The sequence below is a fragment of the Betta splendens genome, chromosome 3 (assembly GCF_900634795.4).
Source record: "Betta splendens chromosome 3, fBetSpl5.4, whole genome shotgun sequence".
Taxonomy (NCBI): domain Eukaryota; kingdom Metazoa; phylum Chordata; class Actinopteri; order Anabantiformes; family Osphronemidae; genus Betta; species Betta splendens.
In genome coordinates, this window is record NC_040883.2 from 1,546,217 (window position 1) to 1,571,746 (window position 25,530).

Sequence of the window (25,530 nt, forward strand, 5' to 3'; positions counted from 1 at the left end):
GAATAGAAGCTTTTTCCATTTTCCTCATCCAGGGACTGTGCTGAGTAGATATTAGTTTTCTCCCCTATTGCTCTGCCCTTTCGCTTCAACCGTGGTGCTTTTAATCCACTTTAAAACACCACTTTCTCCAAAGAGTGTCAATAAAGAGCGAATTCTCCAGTAGTAAAATCTCTCTCTCATTTGCTCCACAGACAAAGCTATGACGGACTGGAGAAGAAGCTGAAGGAGGTGTTCAGCGAGCGGAGCGGCATCCTGCAGCAGCTCTCCAAGACGTCAAAGGAGCTGGACAGCATAAAAGGCAACCTTCAGGTGGGAAAGTCGCTTCCTGCCTCACACGAGGCCACGTTGGGCGTTCATGGCAAACGCTGGCAAACTGGACTCTGCTTGTTTTTGTGCTTCCAGCTGCACAACATCTGATTTTAAAATATTAATGTGCAAATGTTTTTCAATTTAGTGAGCCCACCCATTGTTGCATATATGATGCGTGTTACTGGAAATCCAGCTGCTGAATAAGCAATGAGCTGCTACATGCAGATCAATTAGTGAGCAAGTCAGCGTCTCTGGAGCTTCCAGTGGAGCTAATGGCTTTTATTGAGGAAGCTAAAGGATCAGTCCACAAAAGCATGGGATCCTTAATACTATGTCTTAATGTTTTAGAGTATGTTTATAAGGGTGGCACCACAAATGCGATCATCTGTGTTTGGGAAGTAAGACTAAAGGGTAACACATCTAAAAAACAGCCTCAGTCAGTGTCCTTGTATGTGTGTGTGAGAGTTTGAGATAAATAAGTCTAAACCGACGGTTACTCTGAATTAAAAACGTTCAGGACACACGACATTCAAATCCTGGGTCAATGTGTGCATGTGGCCCTGATGGACAGATGACCCGTCTTCCTGCCCATTATAAGCTGGGACCGACTCCAGCATGAAGTTTGCATCTGCTTGGACACTTTTTCACGTGATCCACCTTTTTATACTGTAGATTTTCCAATTCTGTGAACATTTCATGAAACACAATTATCTCAGTTCCAGGTACTGCACATCGCTTCCCGCCAGTCAGCTCAGGTCAACTTCATTACGGCTCCTGGCAATGACAAGAAATGAAGGGAAACTCAATTATACATTCACATATTTAAATCATTTAGCATTTTTCTGTCCAATTAGTGTTTGCAGCCACGCCGGCGCCAAACATGGCTCCCTCCTGGATGTTCACACCTTGGGTGCCAGATGTCCTGCGTTTCCCACCTCTGCGTTTTGACTGATAGCTTAGCGTTGGCGCGTGCGGATGTTTTAAGGCTTCAGGCAGCGTTTGTGGAGCAACACACTTGTCAGGAAATCAATAATCGAACAATGATATTCACTCTTTTCTCTGCATTTGTCCGTGTGGGACTTGTCCCACGGGACGGGAGCTCACGCCGCGTGGCTGCCGCCGCCCCGGGCCGGGCTTTGATGTCCGTTCGCTCCAGGCTCGCTGGGCTGGCATCGCTGCTCGCTTTGGGCCCGGCGCCAGCATGTCGGCAGGCCAGAGGTCGCCGCGGCGTGGAGGGCTTCTCTGTGGAGAAAATCCATTCTTCAGGGGTGGGAAACTTCATCTACATAAAAACCCTCAAGTTTTAAAAGCAAATCAAGTCAACAGGGAGGTGCACTTAGTATTTCTGGAAAGATTTGATGGAGCAAGTGTTCATAGTTTTAACGAGTTGCCCTCCAGGTGCAGGTCAGCAGCCCTAATAATTAAACTCTGTGAGGTGGGGAATTTATTCCTGGCAGCAGCTCCCGGGTGAGATGTTGTGCAGCAGTTAGAACAGAAATAGGGTGGTTGTCTCTGCCCTGCACCTACGTCTGGCAACGTGGAACGCTTTGGATTGTGCTGTTTGGGAAAATAACCTCATGTGGCCTTTAAGCACACGTTAAAGAGCCGATTTAAAGCAATTTCCAAGCTCTCAAAGCTCCACCTTTATATAATACACACTTGAACTGAACACTAAAGTAAAATGAATATGCAACAAAAAGTTCCAGATGCATAATATTGTGTGTCAGTTAGTGTGAGAGACCAAGTATTTCATATCACACCACTATAACAAATACAAACATGCACCGAATCACTCTGATCTGACCACAGTCTGTGTTTAATGTCTGTAAATGCTTCTGTCATTGTGAGCAGATGTAGAGTTTTAATCGTCACCTTCAGTCAGGTGATCAAATCAGTGAAAAAGGCAGGAAACCAGTGTAATGTATGACCAGTAGGTGAACTTTTACTGGTTCCAGCGGATTCGTCTGGGTCTGATGTTCCTACACAAACGTGCATGAGCTGACATCTGGGCTGTGAAGGAGCTGGAACATCTCTGACGCAGCAGCAGAGGTGTTGCTTCCACAGACGCCGCCTCGCAGCCACTTCTGAGTCAACGTTTTCACAGACCTGACTAACGCATAGTCACCAATGCAGAGGCGCTTATATGACAAGCAGCCTGTGCCTCTTTAGCATATTCACCCTCTTTGGATCTGCTTTTGGGGGCATTAAATTCTGCTGCCTCATTTCCTAAACGTGCCCCCTCCACTTTCTGCCTGAGGCTGTTTTGATGTTGTGCTACAGAATCCAACATTTAGCTGATGTTGAATTTAGCCCCACTCATTTTTACCTCTGTGGCTTTTGACTGTCGGAAGGAACCTGCAACCTGGGATATTTTGAAATGTTTACGGTGCAGTTCAGGTGTAGACTGCGTCACCTCCTCTGTGCCCTTTAAAGTGCTTCACGTTCTGGAGTTTGTTCTGTCAAATGCAAAACTGTGTGTTTCCTGGAAACTGAGCTTCTGCTGTTTACTTCCAGTCACTGAAAAATGACGACTCCGTGGCCAAGAAGGACGTCCAGAGGATCCTGGAGCTCAGCCACAAGCAGAGGTAACGAGAGAAGAGCAGCGACGGGAGCTCTAAACAACAGAAGCTGCCGCCGGCTGAAGCATCGCTTCATTCTAATCCAAGTGTTGTACAAACGAAGCCGTTGTTACCGTAGTTTTGTCCTGTTTGTGTTTTGTAGGTGACATAAGGTGACTCACACACGAAGCTTGGACCATTAGTCCAAACATTAACAGCTGTGTTCAGAAAAACAAATGCAAAAGCCGGCGTTTGATAAAAAGACTGATTCTGTAAACAGACGTCCAAGTCTGCAGGTGTTAATTTAAGATTAGAGTGAGCGGGAAGCAGTTTGCAGCTCAGTTCCTGAAGCCGGGGCTCAGCAGATGCAGCTCCACGCTGGGAGCTCTGGCCCCTGTTCTGCACGGGTCCGTTTGTGGCTGAAGTGATGCCAGTCTGGACACGAGCTTGGTTCTGGTGTTCTGCAGAGCACGCTGCTCCCCTTCAGCAACACCAGTCCCTCAACCTCCTAATATTAGATTCTACCAGACCTTTGCAGGAGGATTCTAAGATTAAAGTTAATAGCTGATGCTTTTCATTAACTTTTTTTACTAATTGTACCATTTTCAGCTGGACCTTGTATTTATTATTACATTCAGTTGAAACCCATTAACCGCAGTCTCCATTCAACTAATTGTGTGGATTTTTAAAGGCGAGTGGATGCAGCAGTGTCTATGCAAGCAATTACTTTAGTTGTATGCATTTTAATTATATTACTTCACGGAGGTCTGTTTCCACTTTAATACGTCAATAACGCCAAATGAAATGGACCAAACATGCAGCTAAAATTGCTGCGTGGGTCAAGTTGAGCGTCGTCGCAGCCGTTTGATGATCATTCTGTGGATTTGTGTTGTTTCTGAACCGTTCTGTGCTGCGTCTGTGCTGCGTGTGCAGCCTGATTGATTGACAGATCTGTCAGCGTCACCCATGATGCAAACAAACGCTTACTGTATATTTGAAATTGATCTTCCTGCCTTTGCTCTGAGAGAAGCACATTAAACAGCTGTGATTCAGGCCTTTATGTTTTTGCGAGCAAGCTGGAAGTGTTTACTCAAAGCGCGGCGCCAGTTAGGATCCTCTGATTAATGTTGTGTGTAATGAGACCGTTAATGATTTGAAGCCATTTGTGGCCTTCATGCTCTGAAATGTTAGCATCCTCTATGCAGTAGCCTGATAGCAAATCGATAGCCGATCAGCAGGGCAGAGCAGCTCACGTGTCATGGAGCTAAAAGCCATAAAGCAGCACTTTGCCCCGACGTCGCCCACCGAGCGTTTGGAGCCGTTATTAATCCACCTTTGGAGTTCCAGCTCTGCCAAGTGTGATTACTGGCTGACTCTATCACGGTGGATACAGACAGGTGATTCATTGCCAGTCATTTATTTTTGACAAGTCTTAACAGCAGTTTGATTGCTTTCTGAAAACAATTTTATCACAAACTGCAATGCAACAAAAATGTTGTAGCAGAGCAGCTACGAACGCGCCTTTAAAAACACTAGTAATTAATTTAACAGGAGCCGTCGGCCGCTGGTTTACGCGGCTCCTTCCTGTCAGTTCGGACACTTTTGATGTGGTTGGTACAAAACGTTTCCAGGTCTTAGACGCAGGCGTGGGAATATGAATGAAATAGCACAGCTGTGGCGGTTGGCTGATCGCTGGGAAGAAAATGTTTGCTAGACTGAACTTATGCCAAGAGACAAGACCAGTGGCATATAAAATATGAGGGGATATGGCTGTTGAGCACACAAACAGCGGCGCTGCATCGCCTTCAGAGGTGCTGCCGCTTGACTTCACCGCTGGCTGACAACCACGTCACACGCTGCAGCCCCAGCGCTAACGCTAAATAGCTGTTACCTTGACTTTGACTCCGTTGACTTGATGTGATTCTTACAAGTGCGAACGAATCCACTGAACCACATCACTTGAATCATAATTCAGTCGCATTGTTTCCATCAAAGCTGCTGAAACGTCCGCAGTGGTGTGAAGCGTTGACATTCTTAGTGAGTCATAATGAATGAGTGGTCTTCATGGAGTGTGCAGTGATTCAAACGCAGCATATGATCATTGCACTGATCCGACTCCTACTGACTTTGCAAGTATGAAATGTGCGTAGGTGTTTGTTAGAGATGAGCAACTGTTGAGCAAACGGGCGGAAGCTGAACCACAGGAATCATTAACACACGTAAGATGGAACAGAAAAGGAGAACAGGTGTGAGTGATGTGTAAACGAGCTTGGACCTGGTAGACGCACGGTGGAGGGAGGAGCAGAGGGGTTGAAGGAACGCGTGCAGCCCTGAAGCCTGACGTCAGGACAGGAGCACATGGAGCCACACACGCATCATCACCGTCCTGTGCCCTCAAAGAACCCACCTGATGCGGTGGGAGGGGCTTCATGTCCACTAACAAGCCTTCAGGCAGGTGAGAAATAGAACCTGCCTGAAGGAAACCTGGACGTCTCCGAGCAGAAGAAGACGTGAATAAATAGTGGAAATAAAGGAGGTGAAGATGCTGAATCTTCACCTCCCTGCTTAACTCCTAACTGGTGCTAGTGCTGGAATCCATTCATTACTGTCGCTTCCCGAAGGTGAAGACGTTAAACTGAAATTTGATTCTCACACAGTTGATTATGTTTGAACCCAATCAACATATTTGTTCACAAACGGCATCATTCTAAATTAATGTGTTCCAAGTGTACGTGGGCAGAGGTATATTTAAGGGAGACGTTTAGGGGCCTCTGAGGATGTGAGGAGGATGTGCTAACAGTGTTTCTCGCTTCCCTCCCACTTGACAGAGAGGAGATGAAGTCCCTCCAGGCAGCCCTGCAGAAGCAGCTGGACGAGGCCAACGAGAGAGCGGAGAAGCAGCAGGCCACGGTAAGACGGAGCCCACCTGAGCCTCCTCCAGGCCGCCGTCACCTGCCACACGCCCCCCGATCCACCCATTAGCAGCCTCCTGCCTCCTGCCTCCTGCCTCCTCGCCTCCTGCCTCCTGCCTCCTCGCCTCCTGCCTCCTCCCCTCCTGCCTCAGCACCTGATTGAAACACTCAGATACTGACGCTTTGTTGGAGCTGAAATGGGTTCTGCCGAGGTTCAGATCAGAATCCTACAGATCCGAACCAACGCCGCTCTTATAGCACTTTATATGTTTGTTCATCAGTTACTTTCCACTCCTGAAATATTAAGCCACTGTTTAAGTCCAGCCCACACACGCTGGAGTCACTGCAGACGTATGCAGATCCTAATGTACTTGCACGGATCCAGAGTTAAAATGTGTGACTCCTTGAGGAGAAGCAACGTGCTTCAGCAAATCCAACCAAAAAGCCATTTGTCACTTATTTAGATGAGTTGTGTCTCTACACAGAACAAGTCTCTGAGCTGGAACGAATTCATTAAATGAAATTACTGCTGAAACTGCTTGACCAACAATTCTTTCTCACACTATATTGGTAACATTACAGAAATCAATTCAAAGGCAGCGCAGAATGTTACATTTCCTCACTTCAGTGATTATGACAAATATAATAATTCATTTGTGAATTAATTAAACAAGCATTAATGTCGAATTAGCTCAGAATAACTTTTCTAGACACTAAAACATGTAGATTGTGTTAATATGCATAATTAGAAAATGACACACTGAATGAGACAAATGAGGTGAACTAGAATCTCGGTGGGATCGTGATCGGTCCCTGGTTCAGTATCCGTGTAATAATGTGCTTTTTACCTCCAGTCCTGCAGGAAACTTACGACTTCTTACTGTATGCACACAACGACCGCGATCCCTCTGCAGGATAAACAATAGGCGCGTTAAATTTCATGTGACATTTCTGCCCTTTCCCTCCGTCCAGGGATGAATGTTCTACTTTGACATTTATGTTTTGTTAAATGGTATTTATCACAACCGTTGCAAGTGAGAAGTGAAGGTACTGTAACGCCTCTGCATCATGCAAATGCCACACACACACACACACACACACACACACACACACACACACACACACACACACACACAGTAAGTCACAGGTGGAGCTCATGTAATTGATAGAAGAAACAGAATGTGCAGCATAAATGCACCAGGACACCAGCCGCTCCTCAGTCTGTCCACTATTCAGCAGTTCAGCAGTGAGATGAGCCGTGCCTGGTTTTCCGAGTGGAGCCCGTTGGAACCTGTGCAGCGCTGCTTTCTCCTGGTTGCACCATTTTAAGCCGTTCCTCGGGGCTGTGACGGTGACTGAAAGCCTCAAACATGAAGCTTGATGTTATCGTGCTCTGCTTGGGGATGTGAGTCAACTTAGTTTACTGCTCCCCGGGGTGGATACCTGGCATGAGGTCACCAGCCCCGTCAACGGCTCCCTCTTTGCCCTCTGTTTTATCTGGATGACCTCTCAAGGACAACGCTTTTCATTGTGAAAGTCGCCCGTCTCTGTCTCTCTCTCACAATTCATTGCCTGAGATTTACAACAGCCGTGGCAGCAATTTGCCATCTGCAGGTGTTCGAACCTGTGTCTGGCTGCACAATCGGCAAGACATGCTGAGCCCATGATCAAATATCTCTGACATGATCCGCATAAGGCCTGTTAAATCAGGCCGCTGCATGAAGGAATGACTGCGCGTCACGTGTCAGGCAACATGTCATTTGTTCAGCATCTTGAGGTTTGATGATCAGCTGAAAGCTGAATATCAGTCACTGTAAACGTCCTCGCCAGCGCTGAGGCAGAACGTTCACCTGCTCATGACTGCACGGCCTCCGTTCTCCGTTTATTTGGTTCTGCATCTGCTTCTGTCTTATGAATCTCTCCTGCTCTCGAGGGCAGCGACACTGACTGAACACGACCTTTGAAGTTGTTCTGCTGTTTAGGGATGTGAGTCAGCTGATGTGCTGATGTGTGAGTTCCCCAGGGTTGAAATCTGGAAAAATGTGACTTTAAAACTAATGTTATGCTGCAAGTGGGAATTCTCCTTGTTTGCATACAGTATATATGATAAATGCATAGCATTAATCCAGTAGCTTCAGACATTTTTTGACTATTATTGCCTGTGTTTGTTGTGCTCAGTGTCAGACTGAGACATGGTTAATGTCGACATCTTAGTTATTTAGAAGCAGCTCCTGTATATTCTTCTGTAAACAAGACGTCACTGCTTTGTTTTTTTTATTGACTGTGCAAAACATAGCGTTGGCTGTTTAGTTTAGAAAACTGGGGAATTCAAAGTACTGAGAGACAGACAGTGGGTTTGTGATCATATTTTGTTCAAACATTGCGTTTGAATTTACTGAATATTTGTTGTGATCATTTTTTGTTTTCAGATTAAATTTCTGAAAGTGGAGATGGAGAAAAAAACCAAGATCATCAAGGATTTACAGCAGGAGGTGAGTCAGACCCTGCAGACACGAAGCATCATCTCCGCCGAGGTGTAAAGTAACTCCATCGTCCTTCAGCGTATCCAGTGGACGCGTGTGTTAGGACTTCAGTGATGTACAGATCTGACGGACTGCGCTGCAGTGTGTGTGCGTCACACGTCTTCATTTCAGCGTGGCCTGAACTCCTTTCACGCCGTAACCTTTGAAGGAGGACGATGTTTATGGTGCAGGTTTCTCACATGTTGTTAGCTGCAACCTCTTAAACAGCGAAAACATGGCAACCAAAACATTGAGCTAATTTTAAAACGGCCTCCGTTACTATAGAGACCGTGTGGTCGCTGCTACAGCTCAGCTCATTTAATCACTTTATGTTCTTCCCGGTGGTGCATGAGGTAATCCATGATAACACACCGTCATTTAGCAGCTGGATTATATGACTACATCTCACTAATGCAGACAGATAAATACAGAGGCATAAAAAGATGGAGGAGTAAAAGGAACTCCCATGTTTCCCTGAACAGACGTACTTATCTATGCATCACTGTAGTAGTGGTACCAACAGAGCCCCAACAGACCACAGAGCTGCCTTCGCCGTGCATTCGTCTGCTTATTGCAGGCGCCGTAATCCCAGAAAGCTCAGCTCAGACAGTGGGATTAAGCAGGCAGCGCTAACTGTTGTTTTAGGTTCTGAAAACGTGTCAGAACTCAGGTACCGGTCGGGTTTGGATGCATGTTGGAGAATGTTCCGTATTGAACCGGTTCAGACTGGGTTCTGTGGGGGGTCATCACAGGCGAACGCGAGACACTTCTATAATCAATCCAGAGATTTTCCCAGCAGGTGACGGTAGATGCTGTTATGCTGTGCAGCCGATCACGTTAAGTGATTAAATGAGTCATGAATCGGGCCATGATTGGACTCTAATGAACACCATTACACACATCCTGCACTCTTAAACAACATCTTGAAGCCAGTAACGAGAACGGAGGCATGAAGAGGAACTTTGATGTTTATCACACGCACTCTGCATGGATGTATGTTTTACACGCTACGATCACAGGCTTCCTGCTAAACCTCATTAGCATCAGCTCGGCGTTGATGTGAGCTAATCTCGTCAGAGGAGCTGGCAAATAGTGCTGCCAACCATTTGACCTGAACCACAGCGAACCACGCTGTAGTCGCTAGTGCGATTGGCGTTAAAATGCTTCAGCTCAGCAGCTAAAGGCTCATGGGCTTTAATCAGATGGGAGGAGAGCAGGCGTCGCTCATCGCTGCCCTGCTGCTTCCTGATATTTGGGCTTTGCAGGTGCACGTACAGAGGCTTCTCCACGTTGGGTCACACAGGTCAATAGAAGTCTGGGAGTTTCTCTGACATTTAAGTCCCGGCTACATGCAGGGAATCATGAGCAACATTTCCCAGCATCTCTTACACTTGTGTGCATTACAGAAACGTCTCATGTGCAGAAACCCAAAGGTCAGAATTGTTTAAGCGTTATCACTTTACTCCCTCAGAGTTCACTCACTGGCTCTGGGCTACACTTCCCTCCCCTCGCTGCCGTGGGCCGACGAAGCCTAAAGTATTGACACTATGTGATCACAGGTCCCCACCAGAGACGCTTGTTAGGCCCGATTACAGCTTCATATACAGTATGTGATGATCAGACAGTACTTACTGTGTTTTCAAAATGATGACTGTCATGGAAACAGGATTTACACAGAAATGTATTTGATTTATTTGAGTTTTAGCTCTTTGTATTTAATCAGTTGAGGAAACACAGCGTGGGAAATATGAGTCTGTGTGTAAATTCCTAAAAGGGCTGAGAGGAACATCTGTAAAACAACCTCCCTGGTTTGTTTATGCCAGCATTAGTTTTTAAGATGTGTTTTTATGTTGCACATCTCTGTGAATTGTGTTGCGCTGTCAGTGGGGAAGCCTTACAGCTGCAATTCACTGTGAAGTCATTACCAATGATTTGCTTTCAGGGCTTATTATGAGTAGTGTGAGAGAGAGTGATTTACAGACTGACCTGGATCCTGCTGGGATTCATCACATTCTCACACAGCATCGTAATAGACAGCTTTGTCACATACGCAGCTCCTTGCTGCTAATGCTGATGTTTTATGATCTAAGATGGCATCGTGTCATTGTCTCTTCTCTTTTCTGATGCAATTTCACAACTAAATGACGGACAAAAACCACACAGCAGCGCTTTTACTGGATCTCTGTAAGTCTTACAGGAAAAGAGTGACTGGAAAATGAATCAGGCAGAAAAAGGAAAGCAGGTTGTTAGAAAACTTAATATCAGCAGCAGCAAAGAAAAACATCACAAAGCTGAATAAAGACTCAATTTGATACCAGGAATGTGTCAAACACGGTGGTGGAAAGTTTAGATTTGCTTAATAACTAATGAATCATCTATGGTTATTGGAAACTTATCACCATGATGTTTATATAAAATACAAACGTCAAATCAAGGACTTCTATAAATGTGTAAATCTCTGAGGCTTTTCCTTGGTTTGTTCAGGAAGTAAATGTCGTTTGATATTGTTGCACACGGAGCCTGGAGATACGGCCTCACTGCTCCACCGGTACATGACTCAGCTGAGTGACCGCTGCATTACCATAATCACAGACGTACATGTGAAGCCTGACAGGCTGAAGGCAGCGAGTGCTGACACACAATGACGCCAGCCGGTTACAGTAATGAACAGCAGGACTGACAGCATCAGCACCTGTGACGCTGGACCTGAGAGCCTGTAGCAGCGCATGAAGGACACATGGGACTGCGTTTGTTTTTTATGCTGACCCTGGAAGCCCTGGAATCTGCCTGACGCTGAACTAAGCCTGGGTTAAATACTGTTAAGCACATCCGTCCATCCATCCAGCCTCAGACCTGCTCACATTGTTTCACATAATCCCTCGGAGTTTCATTTGATGACATCATGCTCATTTCCCACTGTTCCCAGAACTAAGAGGCTCTGATCTCTCCGCTCTCCACAGGCTGCATTGATTCTCCGTCCGCCGAGCGCTCGGGGTCTCCAGGAAGCTTGTCAGTGAATCTGCACACTTGATTTCAGTGAGAGCTTAGCGTTCGGTGGAGTGCGATTTGGAGCTCTCTCCTCTTCTCCATCACGTCATAAACATTTAGAAGTGAACACTCTTCCAGGATCTGTGCCTGGATCAACTGCTCACTAATCGGCTGTGGCTTCAGTGGTAAACAGAGTATTGTTGCAGTCGTGAAACCATTATTTAACATGTGCCACATTAAAGAAATGAGTGTGGCGTTGACAGGAAGCTTGTTCCGAACGGAGGAGCTGCTTCTGGAGGATTGAAAGCCTGGCGCATCATTGGCTTCGCTGTTTGGGGCTTTTTGTTCAGAGCTGTTTAGGAATTGATTTGCTTTTCTGAGGAACTGTGGAGAGGCCTCGTCTGGAAAACAGGTCGGGACTCGGCTCCAATGTTTTTACAGCCAAGTATGAAGAGCCGTACAGTTAAGTGGAGGCGGAGGTTTTAGGTGAAACCCTGGGGGATTTAGATGCCATCAGCGCTGCGGATCAGACCGGCAGTGGATTTAAGCCCTGTCTGTGATGTGGGTGAGGCCGCACGCTGGGCTGGTGGAGGCCGGGGACGCTGCCTGACAGTTCTGCTGCTGATTGCTGATTCATCAGCAGCAGCAGCGCTGCTTATGCAACAGATGACGTCAAGGTGTGAGCAGCTTCTTGAAACGTCCACATCCAGAGATCCCATCGCCGTGGTCGTTTTCCTCATTAGATCACAGCTCGTCCGTGTTTGTGCACAAACACTGTGAGCAGATGTAACAGGGTGAGGGACAGGGCTTCAGTCATGAAGTTGGTTGAGTGTCTCCTACTAATATGAGGATTCAAAGCAAAAAGCATTCACACCAAGAACCTCAACAGGCATTTCTCATGTAACGTGAAATGTGGGAACGAGCCTCGAATCTCTGCCACATTCACATTTAGCTGTTTGCGGTTTCATAATATCTGAGAGCAGTTGGATGATTTGTCTTTTTTGGTGCAGTTTGTGTGACAATCAAAACACAACACGCTGATCTTCTCTATTTCTATGAGAGCAGTGAACACAATGATCAAATGTGCGAGAGTCCACACAAGGAGCGTTTGCTGCTGTTTGATGTTAACAGCTGGAGATCGTAGCTCATCAGTCAGAGACTCAACAACAGCTGCGCTTCAACAACCCTTCGAGCGCCGTTCAATTAACAGGGACGTATTTTAATAGAATGTTTATGCTGTAAGTGATAATCTGTTAGATCAGCCCTGGCCCCTGGAGCCTGGATCGTTGTCATAGCGATGATGCATGAATCTGGGGCTGGAGCTGCTGGCCTGTTTATTACATAGTTTTTAGGGAATATTTGGACAGTTGATGTGGAAAATGTTCGCAAAATGATGCTGGTTTAATCTGAAGTAAACATTAGTTGATAGTGTGCGAATGCAGTGATGCAGTTGCAGTCTTTCCGTCCTGCTGGCACAGAGGCATCGGGCCAGAGCTCAGCTGAGCGTTGACCAGCGCCGCCCACCGGTCCACGGCTCTGAGGCGCCGGCTCAGAATCCTCTTGAACCAACACGCGAGGCCTCGTGGGACTCGCTTTAAAACGCTCTCCTGTAAAAGTGTGAATCAAATCAACCCTCAGCTCCACAGTGAAAGCGAAGTAACCATCAGCCACAAAGTTCCCCCCGACATCAAGGCGATACTCGTCTGTGAGCTTTGCATCAACTTGGAGTGAAAAATCATACTTCCTCATTTGCAGTGTGTGGGATGTCTGTCAGGGCAACTCAGCCACCTGCTGCCAACTCCTACATTTATGCATAAGTCTCAGACTTTCTTCGACGAGAGGGATTATATTTATGTCATTCTCCACATTGTTTTGCACTCAGTATGAGGTTTTCACTCTGTGGCTTCATGGGTGCCGGCTCTGAACTCAAATGATAAAAACTTGTGTGAGAGCGGTAAAGACAGGCTGCATGTGTTCAGAGGGCTGTTGTCATGCTGTCACTTAGCGGCGCTGCTTTATTCCTCACAGTCTGCCACTGATATTGATTTCTGGCTCCCAGCTTCCAGACAAGTGACCAGTTTTCTCTGGTTTTCAGCTGTGACACTATAAAGTGGATGCTCTATTTTACATCCAAGTGCTTCAAGACCGATGACGGCAGCGACTGCAAACATTTCTTTGAGATGTTCAGAAAATTACATTTTCAGTTTTTTCTTACTTTGTTTTAGCCAAAGGCTGCTTGAACAAACACGGAGGCTGCTCCATCAGAATGTAGAGACGTCGCTGGAACGCCTCACATCATAAACACAAAAAACTTTTAGAACAATAAACTTTTAAATGTACAGATGAAAGTTTTAGCAAAGCAGATTTTGTCCTTAAAGTTACAATGAACTTATACAGAATGCAGGATTTCGGTTTGAGTCCTCCTCCATCAGACTCCTGCATGTTCCATGTACTCGTGTTGGAATGTGGAGTAAACGTCGCCCTTTGAAACAACCCTGAAAGGTCATGTCATGAAAACAGCTTTGAGAATGAGCCTTCATGCTTCCTCCGCTCTGAACCGCTTCTTGATTAGCAATTATTGAAGCTTCATGAAAACTGTTAATTGGTTGCATGCAGCAAATTAGAAGTCTCGTCTGCCTGCTCGCCATGGAGACCCCTGACTTCGCAATCAAATCCAGAGATAAGCGTTTGTATTGCTTCTATTATCTTGATAGAAACATTGGCTTATCTGGTGTAAATACAGCAACTAGTCACAGATGTGTGGATAAACGCTTTGTTTGCAGTAATTACATGAGCTTCTTCAGGTGTCTGAGGCTTAAAGAGGCTTCTGCCAGTGTTTTTCTAATATGTGGCCGTTGAACATGGGGAAGCGTTTAGCATTTATGAAGTCAAATCCTTTATTATCTGAAAGCAAAGCTTCAGGAGGTGAAGCCAGAAATGAAAGTAGAAATAAGGACGTGAGCAAATGAAAGCAAACATACGCATGTTTATTAAGGACCCAGGTGTTTACTGCCTGATTTACTATGACCTGCACAAAATGAGCAGTGACAAGTGTTACTGTACTTACTGTCAGTTGCTGAATCATAACATGGTTTAGAATCTTAGAGGCGCCCGGTATATTTGAGTCAAACCAGTCTTCAAGCTGCTTCACTTAGTCATAGTGTTAGTTTTACAGCAGAGTAATGTGCTGTAATTGGGAAAAATAATAAGAATTCTGGAGTGAGGCCACTCCATGAAACATGAAATGTTTATCACAGGCTGCAGTAAATTCAGGCACACGCTGAACAGATTCCCACTCAGTTTGAGTCCGTTTGTTCTCGCCTCACTGCTTTTACCACTTGTCCAACGATCCTGCTCCCACATGATGAGATCGATTCCTGGCGTGTCAGAATATTTGCTGGGGCGTCGCCACGCGTGAGCGGCTCCAGGTTTGAGTTCCCGTCTGTCACATTATAGATTATTCTAACAAGTTAGTGGTTCATAAATGTTACGACTAAAACAGCAGCGTCATCGGTCACAACGTTAATGCACTGTTGGCCGATCACACGGCAGCTGTTTGAGCCTCAGGAGACGGGAACAAGGTCCCGTTCTGTACAGGAAACGTGACTGAGCCTCAGGTCAGAGGTCAGCGTCATCATTCTGAGACTGACGAGCGCTGCAGCCTGGGGTCAGTTCCTGAGCTCTGGTGCTAAACATGACCACGTTTCCATTTCATAGTTACTGTAGGAAACTAACTGGTCCCACTGGTTTCCAGTCCATCTTCTCAAACATCTCTTCTCACTAGTGTAAAGTGAATGATGAGCTCGTACTGCTTGAAAGCTGGTTCTCGCACCCATTTCAACAAAGCCATAAACCACAGGCAGCAGGTAGTAAGAGTTTACAGGCAAATCGAAGCAGGCTGAATAGTGAAGCTGGAATTATTACGTGAAATAAAAGATCTGGAGAATATGATTGAGTATTATCTTAAAGTGGAGGCAGCTTTAGAGCGCTGCTTCCACTGGGACTGGTGTTATTGGGTCATTCTACGCCGTCACTGTCTTGTTGACAACAGAAGCACGTCTTCTTTTGCATCACTCATAAACCTCGGCCTGGAGCTGTGGTCAGATGCGTGTTGTGTTCTGTTTCCTGGGGCTTTTTGGACGACTAATGAAAAAACCGCCCCTGTTTCTGTCTGTGGTCGTCGTTTACTGTGGCCTTTCATTGACGTGACTAATGGAGACAAATTTTACATTTGACTTAAAGCAGTGATGCAACAAATACATCTTGTCATTTAGTTTTCTTTGTCTTACGAGAAGCTTATTGACCTTTAAAGATGAAATCGGTTTTGACAACTCTTGTTTGCTTGACCCTCCTGGGTCGTGGCTGAGGTGACTCACTGGCTTCTTTTGGAGTTGTCAACTTTGCAGGTTTGTTCTGACCTGTTTAACAGTGTACATTAAACTAGTTTGAAACATAAATATGTGAAATGTCCCACTGACATCATTCCAATGCATGAAAAACAGAGCGGCTCCATAAGTGAGTGTGTTTGTGGGAGACTTCCCAGCGAGGCTAAAGAGATCAACAGTGATGTGTGAAACTTGACCTAGATGGACGCCGTCAGGAGCTGTCATCACATCCACACTTTCTAATGTGTGAAAATAACTGGAGTGAGCTGCCATTTAGCTGCTGATGAAGTCCTTCACTGGATATCAACTGTGTTCCAACGGTTTGTGTAGATGTTGATGTCCAGCCGCCGCGGTCCTGGGAATGAGGCTTTAGGACAAAAGCAGCCCGCTCTGTCGCGTTCAGCAGGACGCTCTGTCACGTTCCGCGGGACGCTCTGTCGCGTTCCGCAGGACGCTCTGTCCCGTTCCGCAGGACGCTCTGTGTCGCGTTCAGCAGCCCGCTCTGTCGCGTTCAGCAGGACGCTCTGTCGCGTTCAGCAGGACGCTCTGTGTCGCGTTCAGCAGGACGCTCTGTGTCGCGTTCAGCAGGACGCTCTGTGTCGCGTTCAGCGGGACGCTCTGTCACGTTCCGCAGGACGGTCTGTGTCGCGTTCAGCAGGACGCTCTGTCGCGTTCAGCAGGACGCTCTGTGTCGCGTTCAGCAGGACGCTCTGTCGCGTTCAGCAGGACGCTCTGTCGCGTTCCGCAGGGCGGTCTGTGTCGCGTTCAGCGGGACGCTCTGTCGCGTTCAGCGGGACGCTCTGTCGCGTTCAGCGGGACGCTCTGTCGCGTTCCGCAGGACGGTCTGTATCACGTTCAGCAGGACGGTCTGTATCACGTTCAGCAGGACGGTCTGTATCGCGTTCAGCAGGACGCTCTGTCGCGTTCAGCGGGACGCTCTGTCGCGTTCCGCGGGACGCTCTGTCGCGTTCCGCAGGACGGTCTGCGTCGCGTTCAGCAGGACGCTCTGTCGCGTTCAGCAGGACGCTCTGTCGCGTTCAGCAGGACGCTCTGTCGCGTTCAGCGGGAGGCTCTGTCGCGTTCAGCAGGACGGTCTGCGTCGCGTTCAGCAGGACGCTCTGTCGCTCTGCGTCGCTCTGAATGGGGCTGAGTTGCGTCTTTCTTCAACGCTGCTGGTTCCCGCGTCCTCGGACGGCGGCACCTCAGCAGCGGTGCTGCTCCGGCGCCTCCCTCCTGAGGAGACGCTATGCGACGCTAGTGTGTGATGGTGTGAAAGCAGCTTCTGAAGTGAGCCTTGCCTTTTGCATTCTCTGCTGGTGGTGATGAGAATTAAGTGGCACATTGCTTTACTGTTATAGATTATGCAAATCACGTGAATGTAAATAAACGGTTAAGTAATTAGTGTAATTGCACGGCTCCGCTTTCATTGCCAGAGTTAAGCAGGAGGTGACGACCGATGCTAACGCACCTTTTGCTGTTGCTGTTTTTATGGTTTGCTTTCAAGCTTTTTAAATTTGACTAACGAGGAGGCGGTGCTTGTCCTGTTTCTGTTGCGTCAGACCCACATCCTCGTTGCCATGGCTCAATAATAAACGAGCTCAATAGATCCTTCTAACTTTATTTGTGCCCAGATGGGTTGTGAATGGCTGCCATCAAGCATGAAATTGTCAGGACAGTCAGTATGTGCTGCTACACAAAGCGAGAGTTGTGGCAGTGGCCACATCATTTATAAGTAGATGTCAAGGACCAGCTGGTGGATGCGGCCGCTGCCCCACCCTCCAAATCCAAACTGTCCCTGTGGTTCACAGCCAAGCCATCACCCAATAACACCGAGCTGTCTCCAGCATCAAGCAGCCAATATATCATGAGCACGGCAACATGAGGCCAGTGTGTTAGATCTACCTACCGTAAATGAATTTATGTGCCAGCTACAAGCAATGATGGCTTCAAGCAGTGTCACATTTCCACAGGAACACCTGCTGCTGCAGTGAAGCTACTTACTAAACTTAGACCGTATTAATCATGTATTGTGATCAGTGTTTTATATAATGATGAAATAAACACTGCATCTCTGTGGATTTCGATGAACTTTGGTCATTTGACTACATTTGACTGTTTCCAGTAGTAGATACGTTTTACTCCCGGTGAATAAAAGACCAGCGGCATCGGCGCAGTTCTGCTAGCGTTTAGAACCCGATTTAAAGTCTATTAGGTCTCACTCGAAGCCCTTCACATGCAAAGCGAGTACAGAGTAGGAGGCTTGTTGTTGAGGAGCATAAATAAAGTTCATTTGGTGTGTATGTACTGTCTGCTGGAGAAGAGCGAGGAGCAGTTGCTCTGCAGAGCCACAGTTGAACAGCTTTTGGTCATTAAGTTTAGTTTTGTGGAATTAAAGCTGATGAATGAATTATTCATCGCTCTCACTTAAGTTGTGCTCAGTGGGTGTGAAGAACCGACCCACGACTGCAGTTAATTATCTCCTTGATAAACTCATTAAGAATCTTTAATGTGTTGAGTTAATAAAGATTGTAGATAAACCTCGACTGGTTGCTATGAAGACGAGTCCAGTTCCATTTAAAAGCAGCAGAGGTTGGACCTGAAGGGACGTTGAGCCTCTAAACATTCAGTTATTATGAAAGGAAACTCGTGCATTTGTTTCTTTTATTTCGGAGTCAGTGCGGTTCAATCTGCCTTCAATGACCCTGCGTTAAGTGCTTGGCCACGGTTGATCGTATCCTTTTATTGGGTCGTCTCCACGTCCAAATGGCTAATTTAAGTTAACCACCGGGTTGGTTCTACTAACAGATCATTGTCAATTACAAAGGACTCTTCCCTCCTTCGTGTCCTCTGATCGTCTCATCACGTGTTTCACACCAGCCTGGAGCCAGAAGCCCTTCAGTCAGGCTGAACTCAGCATATGTGTCGAACCAAAAGTCTTTTTCTGCATTTTATAGCTTCAGTAATGAGGCTTTTGTTTTCTATTGCATTTAAAAAAGAGATGATTGCAGTTCAACAGCTAAGATTCAAACTTTATAACCTTCCGACCTGCGGATGGTCATTAATGCTTGAACAAACCTCATGTAAATGAATGCAACACGGAATTTGTGTCTAAATAAGGAAATCCCTCTTCTGTTTCCAGGTTGTTTATAAAAATGCAGCGAGGATGTGAACAGGCAGCAAACAATGAGACCCTTTGGCCCCGATTTGGCTCCTGTCCACTGGCTGCCAGTCAAATGTTTTTAAAGCTTTACTGATCACGCTTAAAGTTCAGCGGCGCCCTGAGCTGCATTCCTGACCTTTCAGACGGTCGGGTCTGATCCTGAGAGCGCTCTCAGATCCTCAGACACGCCACTTCTGACCACTCTTCCATCTAACCTGAAAAGCAGAGTGAGCCGCGCACCTGCTGATCCAGCGTCTGTGCACCCGCAGACCTGCTGGAGCCGCTCAGCTCCACCACACGCCACCAACCTCTCTCTCTCTCTCTCTCTCTCTCTCCCTCCCTCTCTCTCTCTCTCTTTCAGAATAAGAGCTTGAAAAATAAGCTGCTCTCTGGAAACAAACTTTGCGACGCCTACGCCGAGGAGGTAAGAGCTTCAGTCTCCTAATTCTGCACCACTGTCACATGCAATCACCACCCTTCTAACATGAAGCATGTGAATCACTGTTGGTTTGGGTTCTTGATTCACATGAAAACCCAGAAGGAGCACAGACCTACAGGTTTCGTGAGGTCGCATCCGCTGCAGCGAGCGCAGATTCCAGGACATTTCATCCGTTTCCTTCTGCTGTGGCCTCTTTTTGCTCTTTCAGCTCTGCCAGTGCTTCCAGCAGCGAAGCCGCGAGCTGTCGGCTTCCTGCTGACCAGCGCTCAGGCTGTAGCGTAGCCGTGCAGCGGCTCCAGCGGGAGCGCTGATGACATACCCCAGTCAGTGCAGCTGCTGCTGTGGAGTGGAGGCGCAGGCTGAATAGTAATGCAGTTATACAGTGGGTTCCTGTATGAAGCTGTTTACTGTAGACCAAGGGTTTACATCATGAAAGCAGCGTGAAGCCGACGAACGCTGAAGCAAATATATCATTTTGTAATTATGTGCACTTGAAAATAAGTGAATGAAGCATGAGCTGTTCCACAATCTGGCAAAAATACCAATAACAGCTTCCATGTCAACTAGATTTTAACTACAAGTGTGGAGCAAAGAGAGGAGCAGCTGATCAGAGGATTTAAGGTTTTCTGGATGTAGAACGTGGGATGAGGAGATCAGACGTGTAAGCTGGCACAAAACCCACAGTGACTGCTAACGCGTCTCCTCCTTGTCCAAGCCGTGTTCCAGGATTTCTGAATTTGCATGACACCCCCTCATCAGTCAAAGTATCACTAGTCCAGAGAGACTGTGTTACTTCCACTCGGCTATCGGTCACGTTTGTGGAGAAATGAAGTGTCAGTGATTTACTGGAAAGGCTGCAGGTTATCATCAACAACAGCAGGTTGGAGATAAATGCTAGGATGCAGATAGTTTATTATGAGACGCATTAGCTGTAACTGATGCTAATGACAGTGTAGCCGGCGCAGCTACAGTATGTATACTACTGTTTATCTACGTCTAAAACCCATCAGCGAGGTAAACCAAGCCTTAAGCGGCCACACACACCAGCGTAGTCGTCCATTTTGTGTTTTGAAACCTTCCATCGACCCAGAAACCTTCTTCCCAAGTTTCCACTGATGCAGGAAATTAATGCTGGAAATTTCAGGCCTCTTTCCTCCTTCAAATCTTCCAGCTGAACGTCCCCCGACACTTCACTCGCTGGAGTTGTCCAAGTGCCATCAAATATTCACACTCTGAGATGAAGATGCCACATTTGACTACGCGGCCAGGCCTGATTCTAACACTTCAGGAAAGAGTTGGGCCGAGTGCAAAGCCAGCGAGGAGGTCCTGAAGCTGTCTGTCAGCGTCTGAGCTGGACCATTCCTACAAACAGCAGCAACCAGTGATGAGACTAGAGGCTGTACTGTGTGATGCAGAGATCCGCCTCCTCCACTGGCGTTGAGCTCCGGAAGCTAGAAACGCTGCCGTCCACTCAAACACTGGCCGCCTGTGGGACTCCAGTGGCCACAGCTGATCTCTAGGACCCGCGTCATCCAGGCTTCTCTGCCGCCGGCGCCTGGCGTCCAGTGATGAGCGCACGCTGTGACTGGCAGGTGTCAAAGCTGGAGCGTGCGTCTGCTCTCAGCTCCTGCGAGGCTTTTCTCTAAAGAGAGGAAGTTCTGGTTCAGGCCCGGCTCAACAGAAGCGTCCTGCGCTGCCCTGGACCACAACTTTAAAGTGGGACCTAAAGGAACCTTTGGGGACTTGTTAAAACACGTAGAAACATCATCTCTTCAGGCTTCAGAATCCCCAGAGCAGTTTAAACAGCGCTTAGGATCATATCTATGAATATGAAACCACAGCTTTGGATCATTGTCCTTAGAATTTACTGTAGATTAAACCGGATCAGCTTTGGAGGAACTTTCTAAGCTCTAGCTTGTTTTTTGTGGTTCGACACATTTTTCTTTGTGTATTTTGCTCATTTATTTGAGGATTTAACTCAGATGAGGTGGAGCCTTTCTGCTCCTAATGGTTGTTCTTCTGTATCGTAGTAACAAACAACCCAGTTTCCAGCCGAGTAAACACACACAGGAGGAGTGTTGGAATCAGACGGACTGACACAGGCGCGATGCACATCAGCAGCTACAGCGTCCTCCTCTTGTTCCTGCCGCGTCTTCAATCATGACAGTACATGCAGACCGTGGAGCTTTGTGGTTCCAGGTCTGACAGATGATTACAGCCCAACAATCAGTTCATCTGTCCTGATTAATCATTTGTCAGAACACCTGAAAGCAGCGCAAATGTACCTGCCGCACGTTCAGTGGATTTTATTTTGGTCCTGTCAAAAAGCCAAAATAAGAACAAATGTCAGGAAAGCGATGAACAAACAGGCAAAGTTAAATAGGTCTGTAGTCTGTGATGCCTCAGTGAGTGAGGACGGGTCACTAGTGAAGATCTACATTTAAATGAATTCCACATTTTCAGGGCTCAGTGGTCTGAGTGGCTGTGATGGTTCCGTATGTGATGAGCAGACTGGACTCTCACCTGTTAGCGGCCGATGAAACCTGGACCCTGTGGTTCCACTCGTCTGTGCTTCATCACAGCTATACTGTGTTTTATACCAAATCGCATGCAGCCGGTGTGAGTTGAAACATGAATAAGAGGCCATCATGTCTCAGCAGGTGGAGTCCGGAGCCTCGCTGGCCTGACTCCGCTGGGGTTCGTTCCTTTCACCGCCCACAAATGCTTAACAAACTCAGCTGTTCGTTTAAATTGGAAGGCAAATGTTCCATCTCTGCGCTGCGGCTCAATTTGCCGCCGCCGCCGCCGCCGCCGCCGCGTCTGCTGCCTTCTGCTCACGACTGTTCCTGCTCCTTATCTGTTGCATTGGGAAAATGTCATGCAGCCCGTCTGAAGGAAGCCTCCGATAACCCCGACACCTGAGTGGAGGTGAAGAATGATCAGTGAAGGAGAGCGACACATGACATTAACCTTATCGTCCAGTCTGTTGCTCATCGCTTCCTCCAGCGTGACAGCGTCATCATTAGGATGAGGGATATTGTTACGCTTCAGAGTTTCAGCTCTGTTATCAGCAGGATTCCATTTCAGTCCTGCATCAGCTTTTAATGGAAAGATCTAGTCACCTCCACTCGTACAGATCAAACGGAGCACCTTTATGCATGTGGAGACCGATTTCAAGGTGAATGTAAATGATTCTAAAGGGCTTTTTAAAGAGAGCACAGTCATCATCCTCATTATCTTTTGTAATGTGAGGCCGTTAGTGATCTAGAAAGAAAAAGCTCTGCTCTTTAATAGCGCTTCAATTATTTAAATAAATGTTCCTAACTTCCTTTCATTAATACACTTTGCTTGTGTGGAACAAAGGGGCTTGTACAATATGTTCTCGGCTCAAACTAATGTTCTTGTCGTTTCTCTAAGTGTGAATTCCCAAGTCTTGATTCATTCGTTAGTTAATAAGTCCAATCAGGGATCAGGAAGGAGGCAGCGTGTGTAATTGGACAGTGATTCAGCCAAATACTGGGAGGCCGAGCAACACTTGACGTCTGTGCTGTGATAACGCAGCGTTGTTCAATGGACCCTGCAAGACGGACGCAGGAGCAGCTCCTCTAAATAAAACAGAAGCACGGTGGCGCCGCTCTGCTTCATTCACGGCTTTGAATTAGTCAGATTGAAGACAGCTGCTTCAGTCAGGACATGGAGGGTGCCAGCCTCAACGTGCTGCACCTTCAAACACGCTTCACAAATCGACCAGTCTGTCTAAACGAGAAGATGCAGCAGGTCTGTGACGTGGCGGCGGTCCAGCCCTGACCTCCAGCGACGCCCGGTCGCCTCCGTCATGCAGCAGGTCTGTGTTCCAGCCCTGACCTCCAGCGACGCCCGGTCGCCTCCGTCATGCAGCAGGTCTGTGTTCCAGCCCTGACCTCCAGCGACGCCCGGTCGCCTCCGTCATGCAGCAGGTCTGTGTTCCAGCCCTGACCTCCAGCGACGCCCGGTCACCTTCGTCATGCAGCAGGTCTGGGTTGTTCTCCGGCTGCACGACGTCATCCTTCTTGAAACTCCTGCAGTGACTAGAGGAGAATAGAAATACAGCTACATTAGCATAAACCCTGACTTGTAAACACACACACCCTTTGAACTCCATGTTTGAAAGTGCCATCGGCCATTTGAACTGGGATAATGAGAAACCCTTAAAGGCTGTTACACCAGACTTTAGGAATAACGTTATGTGAGGCTGCACTGGATGCTTCCACATCAATAAAAAAAGCAATGAAAAATTAATCTGCAATATACAGCATGTGTGGAACACAGTACGAGGATGTAAAACAGATTAATGATCCTCCAGGAACAGGAAAAAGATTGAAGAGGTAACTTCCAGGATCGGTGAGTCGTTTGTGTAAACGAGCTGCATGAAGCTGATGTTGGCAACACTCTTTAGTCAGCAGAGGTCAACTCTCACTAAGACCAGAGCTGACTGAGCTTCGTCTGCTTCTCTGATCATCTCATTAAGAATCAACCAGGGACGACAGCATTTTCTGACACAGTTGTGTTTCCACCCTGAACAGTTTTGTCATCTTCCTCATGACGAAGATGACTCATTGCTCGGATATTGTCAAAACGCTTCAAAGAGCCGTTGTACTACACTAATGGTACAAACTACTGCACGGCTGCATCTGAAATGCAGGCTCCACCCCTGTGAGAGTCGGAGCAGCAGGAGCAGCAGGAGCGAGATGCTGCTGCCGTTCTCTGGGGCCGATGAGACAGCTCACATGATTTATTTTGAGTAAATAACAGAGCAGTGCCTTGGCAATTCTGAGGGCTCAGCACATTTGGAGACTCAGATATTTGCATTTCTTCATTAACACTCCAACGCGCAGCTCTGGAACGACGCTGTAGCCTCTTCATATGATTCACTGCTCGGCCGTAGAGCAGCTCAGAAGCTTCACTGATACATATAATTCATTTATTGTCATTTCATTTCACAACCTGAAAAAGTCACAACCTCAGAAATAATCCAAGGTTTGCTCTGAGTTGAAATTCAAAATTTGCTCCAAGTTTGTTTAACCTTGCATTTTTTCTGCTCACAGCCTCAGGATGCAATATTTGAATTTATTTACACAGACAGAGATGAGTGTCTTGGGACATGGAAGCACCCTGAGAGAAAGAATAACAAGATAAAGCATCTCATAACAGGCACATGTGTTTGTCAAGCTGGTCCCCATTGAAGTGATTTTTCCCTCAGCATCGCCTTCAGTTTGCTTTGGTCAAAGATTAAACCTCGTGTCACATTTTTCCAGCCTGTGTCAACAAAACCGAGCCAGAAGCGAAGGCATTTAGGATGTGGCTTACAGTAGAGAGGAGGCATTTCTCCGTTCAGAGCCATCGCTGATGATGCCGTCCTTGGCAGAGGTTCATGTCAGGTTGAGCTCCTGCTCATCACAGCCTGTGTAATGTCCATTGCCGTAACACGGCTTTGACCCCGGCTGTGGACTGTGTCGGTCTGGAGGCCGGACCGGACCGGACCGGTCACGCTGGTGGAGCGCAGCTCTGCTCACGCGCCGCTCGTGCTCCTGTCGCAGCCAGGGAGGCTGCGTGTGTGCAGTGGGAGGAAGGACTGTGGTTTAGACAGTGGGCCGGACGCCAGCGCATGACTGCATCATTGTGTGGACTATGCAGTTCAGTGAAGGGGAGATGCGATATTTTCTTCCTCTCAGTGGGGCCTTCCTTTAAGCCGAGGCTTTGCCCAGGGAACACTCACAAAGGAGTCTTCTGCTGCAGCTGGCAGAATCCTGCTACGTGATCTAAAACCAATTTCGCTATTTGAATAAGCTAACACTTATTTCCTTATCTTCCTCTTGCAGTCCAAAAAAATCCAGGCTCAACTGAAAGAACTGCGGTACGGGAAAAAGGATTTAATTTTTAAGGTAAGCTCAAATTGAAGGGGGAGCTGTGTGGGGGGGCTTTATAGTAGCAGCAGACTGGGGGTAAACAGGTACTTCAGACCACCTTGAAAAGTTGATCCCGTCACAGAAGACACTCCAATTAATTCAGTCTGCAATTACACCGTCCCTCCAGCGTCAGCTGTGCTGCTCCGTCCGGTGCCCTTTCAATCACAGCAGGTGAGTGGGTGAATAATGCAGGCGGCGGTGGATGGAGCTGATACACAATAATGCATCATATGGGAGATCATGTATCACTGCGTCTCCTCTCGTGGTCAAATCCCCGTCCAGCAGAATCAGCAGCAGACGAGCGGCTGTCGT

The 25,530-nt window shown here is 47.2% G+C and overlaps 1 protein-coding gene across 4 annotated transcripts in view; it reads left to right on the forward strand.

Annotated features, from left to right (window-relative positions):
• The window catches only part of luzp2 (leucine zipper protein 2), an 81,346-nt gene that overhangs the window by 43,061 nt on the left and 12,755 nt on the right, over window positions 1–25,530 (forward strand). For 3 of the 4 annotated variants that reach the window (XM_029144348.3, XM_055507575.1, XM_041070006.2), the window contains exons 2-7: window positions 192–309; window positions 2,824–2,894; window positions 5,696–5,777; window positions 8,209–8,271; window positions 19,196–19,258; window positions 25,132–25,194. In XM_029144348.3, coding sequence (XP_029000181.1) covers window positions 192–309; window positions 2,824–2,894; window positions 5,696–5,777; window positions 8,209–8,271; window positions 19,196–19,258; window positions 25,132–25,194 — 460 coding nt within the window. Of the gene's footprint in view, window positions 1–191; window positions 310–1,024; window positions 1,578–2,823; window positions 2,895–5,695; window positions 5,778–8,208; window positions 8,272–19,195; window positions 19,259–25,131; window positions 25,195–25,530 lie in introns of those variants that run through there. The other variant, XM_029144347.3, reaches the window with a different exon arrangement.